The sequence below is a fragment of the Notolepis coatsorum genome (assembly GCF_963971535.1).
Source record: "Notolepis coatsorum genome assembly, chromosome: 5".
Classification (NCBI taxonomy): Eukaryota; Metazoa; Chordata; class Actinopteri; order Aulopiformes; family Paralepididae; genus Notolepis; species Notolepis coatsorum.
In genome coordinates, this window is record NC_140169.1 from 156,555,369 (window position 1) to 156,568,538 (window position 13,170).

The 13,170-nt window shown below is 41.1% G+C and overlaps 1 protein-coding gene across 1 annotated transcript in view; it reads left to right on the forward strand.

Moving 5' to 3' along the window:
• Positions 1-13,170, forward strand: part of osbpl6 (oxysterol binding protein-like 6) — a gene marked incomplete at its 3' end in the record, with an annotated part of 253,483 nt that overhangs the window by 114,853 nt on the left and 125,460 nt on the right. The window contains exons 6-7 of the mRNA XM_084314748.1: positions 3,070-3,181; positions 4,148-4,251. Coding sequence (XP_084170874.1) covers positions 3,070-3,181; positions 4,148-4,251 — 216 coding nt within the window. The remainder of the gene's footprint in view (positions 1-3,069; positions 3,182-4,147; positions 4,252-13,170) is intronic.

Here is a 13,170-nt window from a genome sequence, read left to right on the forward strand (position 1 = left end):
GAAAGACATAAATATAGGCAATCAAAGTTGATCTGAATATAAAAATATGAGAAAAATAAACAATATAAACAAAGGTGCAGATGAGGGTCTTGGTTATATTATATGTTACAATAAATATAGGCAATAAGGAATTTGAATCTGAATGTATACTATGAGTAAGAGTAAACGGTATACACAAGGTAGGCTACTCTAACCGGCATAGACAGATTATATAGAAATGTGAGAAATATGTGCCTCTGTTTTTAGGTGCTGCAAACAACAAAAAGGTTGTAGAACCAGTGGGTTAGGGAAGCGAGGTTATGACCTGATGGTTGCCGGTTTTAATCCCGGGATTGGCTGGGGAAAAATCCGGGTTGAGGGAGTAAAGACAGTTTCGGACGGTATTACTGTCCTTTGATTTATTATTGTTCGGACAGACACAGCGGATCAATGTGGCCGCATGACGTTAAAGATCAAAGTATCACACAGCTCAAGATCAAGCGTCATTGATTGAGTGAGAGTGATGGGGAAATTCCACATCACCACGGCAACCCCCAACGCGATACGAAGTGCTACTTTTTTTTTGCAGGGCATCTCTCCCTGATGTGATGAGAAGGTTCTAGAACAGCTGGGCTCCAGTCTGATGAGGTCCATAAATAAAGAGCCGCCACCCTGACGTGAGAATTACCTCCACACATCAAAGGCTTTTTCCGTTTCCTGACGCGAGCACAGAGGATTCTAGCCGAGGCGTACCGTGACGGATGTTTGGTTCACCGCCAGCGCTTCATTCTACCTGCTGTGGTATACTGTCTATGTATACAATGCATCACTGTGCCTCACTGCATCACTGAGCACAGGGTGACAGTTACCATCTTCCTGGACTTATACTTTTAAAACAACACTGTACAATATTACACTTACTGTACACTTACTGTATACTTCTGTATATCTTTTTACTAGAATGTATATATAACATACGAAATGTGAATCCCGGTCCGTACTCTATTATTATATTATCTTATTCTTATGCTTATTCTATTCTTTTTCTTAGGCAATTTGTTTTGTTATTCTCATTCGTGACCTTGTTCTGTCTAAATGTCTAAATGTTTACTGTGAGCGATTTGTAGTGTAAAATTTCCTTCTGGATGATTAAAGTATTTCTATTCTATTCTATTCTATTAGGGATGGGCAGGAGTGACGTTCTCCCAGATCAAGTACTTGCATTAATTACTCAAGTAATAATAATAATAATAATAATAATAATAATAATAATAATAATAATAATAATAATAATAATAATAATAATAATAATAATAATAATAATAATAATAATAATAATAATAATAATAATAATAATAATAATAATAATAATAATAATAATAATAATAATAATAATAATAATAATAATAATAATAATAATAATAATAATAATAATAATAATAATAATAATAATAATAATAATAATAATAATAATAATAATAATAATAATAATAATAATAATAATAATAATAATAATAATAATAATAATAATAATAATAATAATAATAATAATAATAATAATAATAATAATAATAATAATAACAACAATAATAATACACTTTATTTGTATAGCACCTTTCATACAATAATTGCAGCCCAAAGTTATTCACAGCAGTAATGTAGACATTAAATAGACATATGTAATGTAAATGTAATGACAATAAATATAGACAGTGGCTCGGGAGGTAGAGCAGTCGTCTGGCAATCCGGAGGTTCCTGGTTCGATTCCCGCTCCTCCCGGGCAGCGTGTCGATGTGTCCTCAAGCAAGACACTTAACCCCTAATTGCTCCCGATGAGCAGGTTGGCACCTTGCATGGTTGCCTCTGCCGTCGGTGTGTGAATGTGTGAGTGAATGGGTCAAATGTGAGGAACTAATTGTAAAGCTCTTTGGATAAAAGCGCTATATAAAAAAGCAGCCATTTACCATTTATAGACGGGCATAGAATTAGCAGAGAATTGACTAAATAAAAGCAATGCATAAAGTGCAGACATACAAAGAGTATAAAATAGACAGGATAAAAGCGGTGCAATAAAGTAGCTCAATAAAACAGCTCTAATTTACAGTACAATAATCACAGTGTGGGTGTAATGAGTCTTAAGTGGCAGAGTGTATTAAAAGGCTAAGGTGAAGAGGTATGATTTTAGCTTACTTTTGAAAATATTTAGTGACTCTACAGTATGTCCATAGGCAGGGTGTTCCATAGCTTTGGGGCATCCTCATTTTCTTTTGTCTGTTGCTGGGAACCTTGAATAAACCAGTCGTAATTATGTTCTTGGGGGCACATAGTTGACAAGAGAATTGGCAATGTAGCTTGGTCCTGTTCCATTTAGTGCTTTGTAGGAGGATGACCTTAAAATCTCTTCTAAATGTTACTAGTTAATAGCCTAGCTGCAGAATTCTGAATGAGTTGGAGTCTTTCCGTGTTTTTTTCCCGGGAGACCGGTAAGGAGTGGATTACTCCTTACCTCTTTTTCCACCTCAGCGGTTGACTGAAATATGACAACATTTTAGGCAAGAAAATAAGATGTGCAATTGTTGGATCTTCATTCATATTTGATCTGCAACGGATCAGTTTGACAGTTTGAATTTCATGAGCTATAGCGTTATTTAGATATAAGTGCTATATAAATGCAGTCCATTTACACACACAAGTATTTCCTGTCACTAGGGTTGGGTACCACATTTGAACCCATAACCAGTAACCACACTCGCGACCGTTTTCGGCTTGCCATTGCTTTGTTGTTGTTGAATCAAGTAAAATCCTAGGTAAGCGTGTATTGTGCGCGTGAACGTTGACGTGAACTTCATAGGTTTCGTGGCAAACAAAACGTAAATATATATTTTTTTTTATTACCGAAATGTGGCACCAGTGGTTCTCACGTGAATCGATCTGATTCGGCCAATAGCCTTAAAAGTACCGGAATCGGTACCCATCCCCCTACCTATCACTCTTCATTGTCCTGTGGAATAAATCAGAAATGCCCTACAGAAGAAAACAGGAAGATAGAGAGTGATTTGACCCCCCTGACCCCTGACCCCCCTCTGTCAGCAGGCCCAGCCCAGCAGTCTGACCCTAACCCTCCCAGCCTCCTACAGCAACGGGCAGAGCAAGGTGGCCGCGTGGCTTCAGGAGTCTGAGGAGATGGACAAGTGTGCAGAAGGTAAGTGTGTGTGTGTGTGTGTGTGTGTGTGTGTGTGTGTGTGTGTGTGTGTGTGTGTGTGTGTGTGTGTGTGTGTGTGTGTGTGTGTGTGTGTGTGTGTGTGTGTGTGTGTGTGTGTGTGTGTGTGTGTGTGTGTGTGTGTGTGTGTGTGTGTGTGTGTGTGTGTGTGTGTGTGTGTGTGTGTGTGTGTGTGTGAGATATATATATAGAGAGAGAGGGGGTGAGAGAGATGAGGAAGGGGCAAGAGAGAAAGAGAGCTGGGAGAGTGTGTGAGAGAGGGGGGGGTGTGTGATTACTCAGCCCTTGTGTGGGTGAATGTAACAAGTTCCTAACGTTTTCTTTCCCCTATTATTTCATGCACACTTTATTCATTGTTTTAAATTATTATTTCCTTTTAAGTTATTTTGTGCATCACTCTGTTTTGAATTTGATGCAAATTTGCAATGCATGAGGGTCATCCTTTTGTGTTAAATCATCATGGCTGCATAAAGCAAGCATTTGTTGACTCTCATGTTGATAAGAGTATTAAAACTTGGAACTTGAAAAAGATCTGTTTAAGGTAGATACAAAAAAAATAAAGAAAAATGCTATTAATTTGCTATTAATCGTGAGTTAACTATGGACAATCATGCGATTAATCGCGATTAAATATTTTAATCGATTGACAGCACTATATTATTATATTATATCCTCGCAACGATGTAATCATAATGTCCAGAACGTTTCCCAGAAAAGGTGGAAGGGAACCATGAATAGTTCTATCCTTGTATTTATGACTATTATGGTATGTAACGGATGACATGTGTGTGTGTGTGTGGGTGTGTGTGTGTGTGTGTGTGTGTGTATGTGTGTGTGTGTGTGTGTGTGTGTGTGTGTGTGTGTGTGTGTGTGTGTGTGTGTGTGTGTGTGTGTGTGTGTGTGTGTGTGTGTGTGTGTGTGTGTGTGTGTGTGTGTGTGTATTTCCAGAACTCACGCGATGCCAATCCAACCTCATCGAGTTGAGCAGGTTACTACAGAGCCTGGAGGTCCTACAGCGGACGCAGTCAGCGCCCAACTTCATCGACATGCAGGTAACCGACACAGTCGTATACTTTTATCTATATTCCTTGACTTAAAGGAAAACTCCAACATTTTGGAAAATTTGCTTACCGTCTTCTCCGGAGAGAGACAAGAAGATAGATACCAGTTTCCTCTCTGTGCGTTCAGTAGAAAGCTATCTGGCTGCACATTAGCCTAGCTTAGCATAATGAATGGAAGTGGACATGACCGGTTAGCCTAGGCATTGTCCAACTAACACCTCTCCCGAAGGCTACCCAGTCATGTCCGCTTCCATTCATTGTGCTAAGCTAGGCTAACGTGCAGCCAGATAGCTTTCTACTCAACGCACAGAGAGGAGACTGGTATCTATCTTACGCTAAGCAAATTTTTCCTTTAACTAGTCGCCCTGTCTTTGCAAGAGGTCAGAGCACAGGATGTACAGGTACGTCCAGAATGCAGAAGTTAAGTAGTCAAAACTGGAGGCTAGTAAAGCGTTCCGTACCCCCTGGGATAATGCTCAGGCCACGCGGGACCCTGTTTGAACCTCTGCCGTCACGTCCGTCACTCATACTGTAGATCGACAGCATCTAAGCAAGTAACCTCGCTTTTGTCTCATGATTAGCTCTTGTCCAATAGCCCAGTGTTTCACGACTGATGGATAAATATCCAAAAGTGGGTTGCGTGGCCCTTTAACGGGGGTCACAGGTGAACAACCCCGTTGGACAGGGGGAAAGTAAAATGTGGCTGAGGTAAAATTTGGCTGAAGTAAAATTTCACTGAAGTAAAATTTGGCTGAGGTAAAATTTGGCTGAGGTAAAATGTGGCTGAAGTAAAATTTGGCTGAAGTAAAATTTGACTGAAGTAAAATTTGACTAAAGTAAAATTTGACTGAAGTAAAATTTGGCTGAGGTAAAATTTGGCTGAGGTAAAATGTGGCTGAAGTAAAATTTGGCTGAAGTAAAATTTGACTGAAGTAAAATTTGACTAAAGTAAAATTTGACTGAAGTAAAATTTGGCTGAGGTCAAATTTGGCTAAGGTAAAATGTGGCTGAAGTAAAATTTGACTGAAGTAAAATTTGACTGAAGTAAAATTTTACTAAAGTAAAATTTGACTGAAGTAAAATTTGGCTGAAGTAAAAATCTGGCTGAGGTAAAGATTTGACTGAAGTAAAAATTGGCTGAAGTAAAGATTTGACTGAAGTAAAAATTGGCTGAGGTAAAGATTTGGCTGAAGTAAAAATTTGACTGAAGTAAAAATTGGCTGAAGTAAAAATTGGCTGAAGTAAAAATTTGGCTGAGGTAAAGATTTGGCTGAGGTAAAGATTTGACTGAAGTAAAAATGTGACTCATGATGCAAAAGCAAGAAGGAAGCGGCGCTCTCCAGTGGATTTCTGTCCATCAGTCTTTTCTTCTCCGCCGCTCTCATCGTTTCTTCCTGAAACGTAACCTGCTTTCCATTCCTCTCTAACCTCACGCGTTTCCATCGGTGTGAAACTACGTCTGCAACTCAGCTGCGGGAACCGTGTGCTGCTCCATTTCACGTCACACTGTGAAGGTGGCTCTTAAAGCTGCACGGTGTCGTTTTGGGACGTCAATCGGACCCTCTAAACAGTGTTGGAGTGAGTCTGACACACAGGATGTGGACCAGGTCTTTAGGGAGGAGTTAGTCTGACGCACAGGATGTGGACCAGGTCTTTAGGGAGGAGTTAGTCTGACGCACAGGATGTGGACCAGGTCTTTAGGGAGGAGTGAGTCTGACACACAGGATGTGGACCAGGGCCCTCATTCATCAACGTGTCTTACGCACAGATTTGTGCTTACCCTGTGCGTACGATCATTTCTAAGCAAAGAATGGGATTCATCAATTTCAACTTGAACTTGACTTTGTGCTTATGTCTACGCACAGCTCTGAGCACACTTAGCTGACGCCCAGTGGTAGAATATCGTTACTACGCACAAGCGCTCCTCAGTACATGCATTCGTTCCAACGCGGAAATAAAGACACTGGCGCGTGTTCTGTATGACCCCCGTAATTCATTATAGTTCATTGTGAAATAGCGATATTAGTGTAATTATTGTCAAACCCTAAATAGCATGTGGAATAGGTCTTTCTCTCCGAATGAATGCAGGTTTATATATATAGCGTTATGGGGTGCACTGACTGCGCTCGCAGGAACTGTTTTCAGAGATAGCATCAGATAGGGATGAATGAGGGGCAGTCTAATTGCAGAGAGAACATAATATTAACTAGAGTCCACTACCCGAGACACCTCCTTCATTTGTACCGCAATTTGGGACCCAAATTGGAGCTATGAGCTTAAAAGCTTTTCCGTGCTTATTTGAGAAGGTCCAGCTGCAGAGCCGGAGAGACAGACAGCAGAGAGACAGACAGACAGACAGATAGACACTGTTCCACAGTGTGTGTGTGTGACCACTAGTCTCCTAGTAGAGACCCCCCCCTCTGGACCACCTCCCAGTAGAGACCCCCCCCCCCCCTCTGGACCACCTCCTAGTAGAGACAAGTTTTCTGAAATGTATGTTTATATATGCAAATGAGGCACTTCCCCATTAAATATGTGGACATATTTAATATTCTGACATATTCTGTCTGTCTGTCTGTCTGTCTGTCTGTCTGTCTGTCTGTCTGTCTGTCTGTCTGTCTGTCTGTCTGTCTGTCTGTCTGTCTGTCTGTCTGTCTGTCTGTCTGTCTGTCTGTCTGTCTGTCTGTCTGTCTGTCTGTCTGTCTGTCTGTCTGTCTGTCTGTCTGTCTGTCTGTCTGTCTGTCTGTCTGTCTGTCTGTCTGTCTGTCTGTCTGTCTGTCTGTCTGTCTGTCTGTCTGTCTGTCTGTCTGTCTGTCTGTCTGTCTGTCTGTCTCTCTGCTGTCTGTCTCTCTGCTGTCTCTCTCAAAATAGTATAAGTGCTATCTTGGCCCTGAGAGTTGCTCTCCGGCTCTGCAGCTGGACCCTCTCAAATCAGCACGAAAAAAGCTATAAGCTTATAAAACGATTTAATATGCTAAACTTCGTTTTAAATTCCTTAATTCACTTTTGTTTATTTCATAAAGATTTTCCCGACATAATGATACCTGCCCCGACCAGATCCGTGACTCTGTTGCGATACAGATGAATTATCTACTCAGAAAGCTTATAAAACAATTTAATATGCTAAACTTTGTTTTTAAATTCTTTAATTCACTTTTGTTTATTTCATAAGGATTTTCCCGACATAATGATACCTGCCCCGACCAGATCCGTGACTCTGTTGCGATACAGATGGATTATCTACTCAGAATAGTATTATAAAGTGGCTATCTTTTATGCTGTAGATCACTGCTGGTATGTGCGTGCAGAACCTTTATTTCAGCGGGGACTGTAGTATTTATTTGACGTTACTGTACAATATATGTGTATTAAAAGACAGAGCTGTCTTTTATTGTATTATAATAATTATTAATATTAAAAATAAATTAAGAAAGGCATTCTTATTCCAGCATGCATTAATGACACTAACGGGCAACGGCAAAACAGTGGTTAATGGTCTTTATTAGTGTTTGCGCTGCCCAGGCAGCAATGGTTAATAGATATCATATCCGACATCACCGTTCTCATAACACTCTTCCCTCGGCTTAGTCCATTTTTCCACATTTCATGGGGGTATTCCATTACCGTATATGGTTAATCGGGGCGGTTCTGGTATGCAAATACTTAAAACAGTGCACAAGCTCAAACGTAGGATCAAAGTCATATTCATCATGACAGGTGTGCGTAGAACCTGCGTACGCACGTGTGGTGAATCCCGATTTTACTGTGCGTGCACTGATTCTACATTCTGTGCTTACGTGTGGAAATAGAACATGTTCTACGTCCACGTTGATGAATGAGGGCCCAGGGCCCTCATTCATCAACGTGTTCTATGCACATATCTGTGCTTACCCTGTGCGTACGATCATTTCTAAGCAAAGAGTGGGATTCATCAATTTCGATTTGAACTTGACTCCGTGCTTACATCTACGCACAGGTCAGACCAGGCGTACCTGGCACCAAGTGGTAGAATATATTATTACAACAAGGAAATGAGCTTCTGTGCATAATAACACTGGCATGTTCTGTACGAACCGTAGTTCATTATAGTTCATTGTAAAATAGCAACAGTAGTGTAATTATGGTCAAAACCCTATAAATAGCATTTGGAATAATAGATCTTTCTCTCAGAATGAATGCAGCATGGTTTATATAGCGTTATCGGAATATACGGGGTGTAGATTGACTGCGCTCCGCGTAGCTTGATTGATTGATTGATTGAAAAGTTTATTAACAGATTGCAGAATGGGTACAGTACAGTACAGCTCAGTACATACAATTGTTAATTGGGGATGCAGACCAACTTTCGTCTTGTTTACATCAGGGTCCCCCATTTTCAATTCATCATAAATCATAAAGCTCAACTCGTTATTATTTTGCGCAGACCGCAGAAACACGGGAACGTTTTGATTATATTTAAAAGGCTTTACGTTAAACGAAACAAGTGGAATTTCGAAGCTGTAAGCAGAATACAAGTCATATGAATATAGTGTTCTTCCCCCTTTTTACTGTATAAGAAAGAATAGAAAACGCATTGCAATGACACCAGATAGTGGACAGACTATGTATATGATGGGATTCAAGTTCGCGTTTTTGTTGATCATAGGCATGCTGTCAGAGTATGATATCAGAACATTTGTCGTCACAGATCATGTCCTAATAGAACATAGGCTATGGCATGGATCGTGATATTGTGTGGACTGTTATTATTACTGTCTGTACCGGTACCACCCATTGTGACAACAGCCTTGTGAGTCCCGCACACAAACATGATGGAATTCAAGTTCATGTATTGAAAGGCAGGCTACATCATACAGTGAGATTCATTGCTACCCAATACTGACATCAAAATAGATTGTAGTATGCCTCTAGAAATCATATGCAGCAGGTAGAAAATTGACGGGAGATCCATCGCGATTTGGAATCAAATTGAGGAGAACTTTAATCCCTGGGTATTAATCAAACAACACGGGAAAAGGCAGTCATATTCCAGCGCGGTCTTTATTAGCCGACAACAAAATAGATGCCTCTAAAAATCATATAGCCAATCGAACACAACTAATAAAGGCATTCATATTACAGCACGGTTATAATGACACACAACCAACGCCAAACAGTGGTCAACGAACGGTCTTTATTAGTATTTTGAGCTGTCCAGGCAGAATTGCAGCAATGGTCTTAGGGAGCCGTTGATATCTGACATCACCGTTTACAAATCCGCCTTTTATTTATCCCATAATACGCGATAGTGTCTTCTTGGTTCGACAGCAGTGAATTCTCCGTGGAGTTTCTCAGAGTTCCGCTCGGGTCAGTCCATTATTTCACATCCCATGGGGGGTGTTTCCTCACTTTCATGACCATATATGGATAATCATGCACGAGCATTGACGGTAGAACAAAGTTCTACGGAGGAGCATAGAGCCTGCGTACGCACAGTGTGATGAATCCCGACTTCCCTGTGCGTACACTGGTTCTACATTCCGTGCTTACGTGTGTAAATAGGTAATGTTCTACGCACAAATTGATGAATGAGGGCCCAGGTCTTTAGCGTGTGGAGTGAGTCTGACACACAGGATGTGGACCAGGGCCCTCATTCATCAACGTGACGTAGAAAATGTTCTATTTCCATACTTAAGCACAGATCTTAGAATGTGTGCACGCACAAAAAAAACGGGATTCATCACACGTGCGTACACAGGTCCTACGCACACCTGTCATGATAAATATCACCTTGGTCCTACGCCAAGGCTCGTGCACACTTTCACGTATTTGCATACCAGAACCGCCCCGATTAACCATATACGGTAATGGACCACCCCCATGAAATGTGGAAAAGTGGACTAAGCCGAGGGTGTTGTACACTGTCGGATATTATATCTATTAACTTCCTAAAAGACCATTGCTGCCTGGACACCGCAAACACTAATAAAGACCATTAACCACTGTTTTGCCGTTGCCCGTTAGTGTCATTAATGCATGCTGGAATAAGAATGCCTTTCTTAATTTATTTTTAATATTAATAATTATTATAATACAATAAAAGACAGCTCCGTCTTTTAATACACATATATTGTACAGTAACGTCAAATAAATACTACAGTCCCCGCTGAAATAAAGGTTCTGCACGCACATACCAGCAGTGATCTACAGCATAAAAGATAGCCACTTTATAATACTATTCTGAGTAGATAATTCATCTGTATCGCAACAGAGTCACGGATCTGGTCGGGGCAGGTAGCATTATGTCGGGAAAATCTTTATGAAATAAACAAAAGTGAATTAAAGAATTTAAAACGAAGTTTAGCATATTAAATCGTTTTATAAGCATATAGCTTTTTTCGTGCTGATTTGAGAAGGGTCCAGCTGCAGAGCCGGAGAGCAACTCTCAGGGCCAAGATAGCACTTATACTATTTTGAGAGAGACAGCAGAGAGACAGACAGCAGACTGAGCAGAGAGACAGACAGACAGACAGACACTGTTCCACAGTGTGTGTGTGTGTGTGTGTGTGTGTGTGTGTGTGTGTGTGTGTGTGTGTGTGTGTGTGTGTGTGTGTGTGTGTGTGTGTGTGTGTGTGTGTGTGTGTGCGTGCGTGCATGCGCGTGTGTGACTACTAGTCTAATAGTAGAGACTCAGCCCCCCCCCCCCCCCCCCCCCTCTGGACCACCTCCTAGTAGAGGCTTCTCTAGGAAGAAGACGAAGATGAGGATTAAGGCGAGACACTGCAGGTGAATAGGCAAATATACTTTTTTTGTTGATTTTGAGATTTTGTTATATTTTGCTTCCTAAACATGTCTTCTATGAAACTAGTGACAATAAAACGTCAATAACACACATTTAGTTGTTTATTTTACTTAATGTTGCCTTATTGCATCCATAAATGTCCACATATTTAATGGGGAAGTGCCTCATTTGCATATATAAACATACATTTCAGAAAACTTGTCTCTACTAGGAGGTGGTCCAGAGGGGGGGGTCTCTACTGGGAGGTGGTCCAGAGGGGGGGGGGGTCTCTACTAGGAGACTAGTGGTCACACACACACACTGTGGAACAGTGTCTATCTGTCTGTCTCTCTGCTGTCTGTCTCTCCGGCTCTGCAGCTGGACCTTCTCAAATAAGCACGGAAAAGCTTTTAAGCTTATAGCTCCAATTTGGGTCCCAAATTGCGGTACAAATGAAGGAGGTGTCTCGGGTAGTGGACTCTAGTTAATATTATGTTCTCTCTGTAATTAGACTGCCCCTCATTCATTCATTCATCCCTATCTGATGCTATCTCTGAAAACAGTTCCTGCGAGCGCAGTCAGTGCACCCGATAACGCTATATATATAAACCTGCATTCATTCGGAGAGAAAGACCTATTCCACATGCTATTTAGGGTTTGACAATAATTACACTAATATCGCTATTTCACAATGAACTATAATGAATTACGGGGGTCATACAGAACACGTCAGTCAAGCTTATTTCCGCGTTGAAACTAATGCATGCAACTGATCTATGCCGTCCGTCTGCAGTCCCCATATTCTACCACAGGGCGTCAGCTAAGCATGGTCCGACCTGTGCTTAAATATACGCACAAAGTCAAGCACAAGTTCAAATAGATAAATCCCACACTTTGCTTAGGAATGGTCGTACGCACAGCTTAAGCACATATCTGTGCGTAAGTCAGGTTGATACATGAGGGCCCAGGTCTTTAGCGTGTGGAGTGAGTCTGACACACAGGATGTGGACCAGATCTTTAGCGTGTGGAGTGAGTCTGACACACAGGAAGTGGACCAGGGCCCTCATGCATCAACGTGTTCTACGCACAGATCTGTGCTTACCCTGTGCGTACGATCATTTCTAAGCAAAGAGTGGGATTCATCAACTTCAACTTGAACTTGACTTCGTGCTTACATCTACGCACAGGTCAGACCTGGCGTACCTAGCTCCCAGTGGTAGAATATATTATTACAACAAGGAAATGAGCTTCTGTGCATAATAACACCGGCATGTTCTGTACGAACCGTAGTTAAGCATTACATCACACGCAGGAGTGGTTTGTGACCAATAAACCATGCCTAGGGGTGGTTGTTAGGCCCGAGGCGCAGCCGAGGGTCGTTAGACCCCCCTAGGCATGGTTTATTGGTCACAAACCACGACTGCACGTGGTGTAAAGCTTTTATACAACTGCCAGATTCATCCAACCTTATTTCTATACAATAAACACACATTAATCGAAGATTTATTGAAAAAACCATCCGCCAGAAAAAGTAGTTCCCACAACTCCATGTGGAAGCAGCTTGAAGTGCATCCAACCAAACTAACACATCCAACTGTATTATTGGAATGATTGAGAGAAGTTGCCTCATGTGGAAGCAGCTTGAAGTGCATCCAACCAACTAACACATCCAACTGTGTATTATTGGAATGATTGATTGAAAATTTTATTACCAGATGCAGAATATAAAGTAGGTAAAACAAATTAAAACGTTTTCTTTGCCCTATAGGAAAAAAACGTTTTCTTCGCCCTATTTTTTTATTTATTTCTTTTAGCCTAAACTTAACCAGTTGGAAACCAGGGGTACAGTAATAAAATTAGCAATCAACCAATCAATCAATTCAATAGACCATGCTCACTTAAAACAGCGCTGCTTCTCTCTCAGTCTGACTCCCCTGCTGTTGCAGACAGGAGTGTGTGTGTGTGTGTGTGTGTGTGTGTGTGTGTGCGTGTGTGTGTGTGTGTGTGTCACAGTGTGTGTGTGTGTGTGTGTGTGTGTGTGTGTGTGTGTGTGTGTGTGTGTGTGTGTGTTTGTGGGTACGCCAGCGTCGGACAGTGAGAGTGAACGCTGCAGTGCAGTCAGTGGGGAGGAAGTAGAAATTTAAATCTAT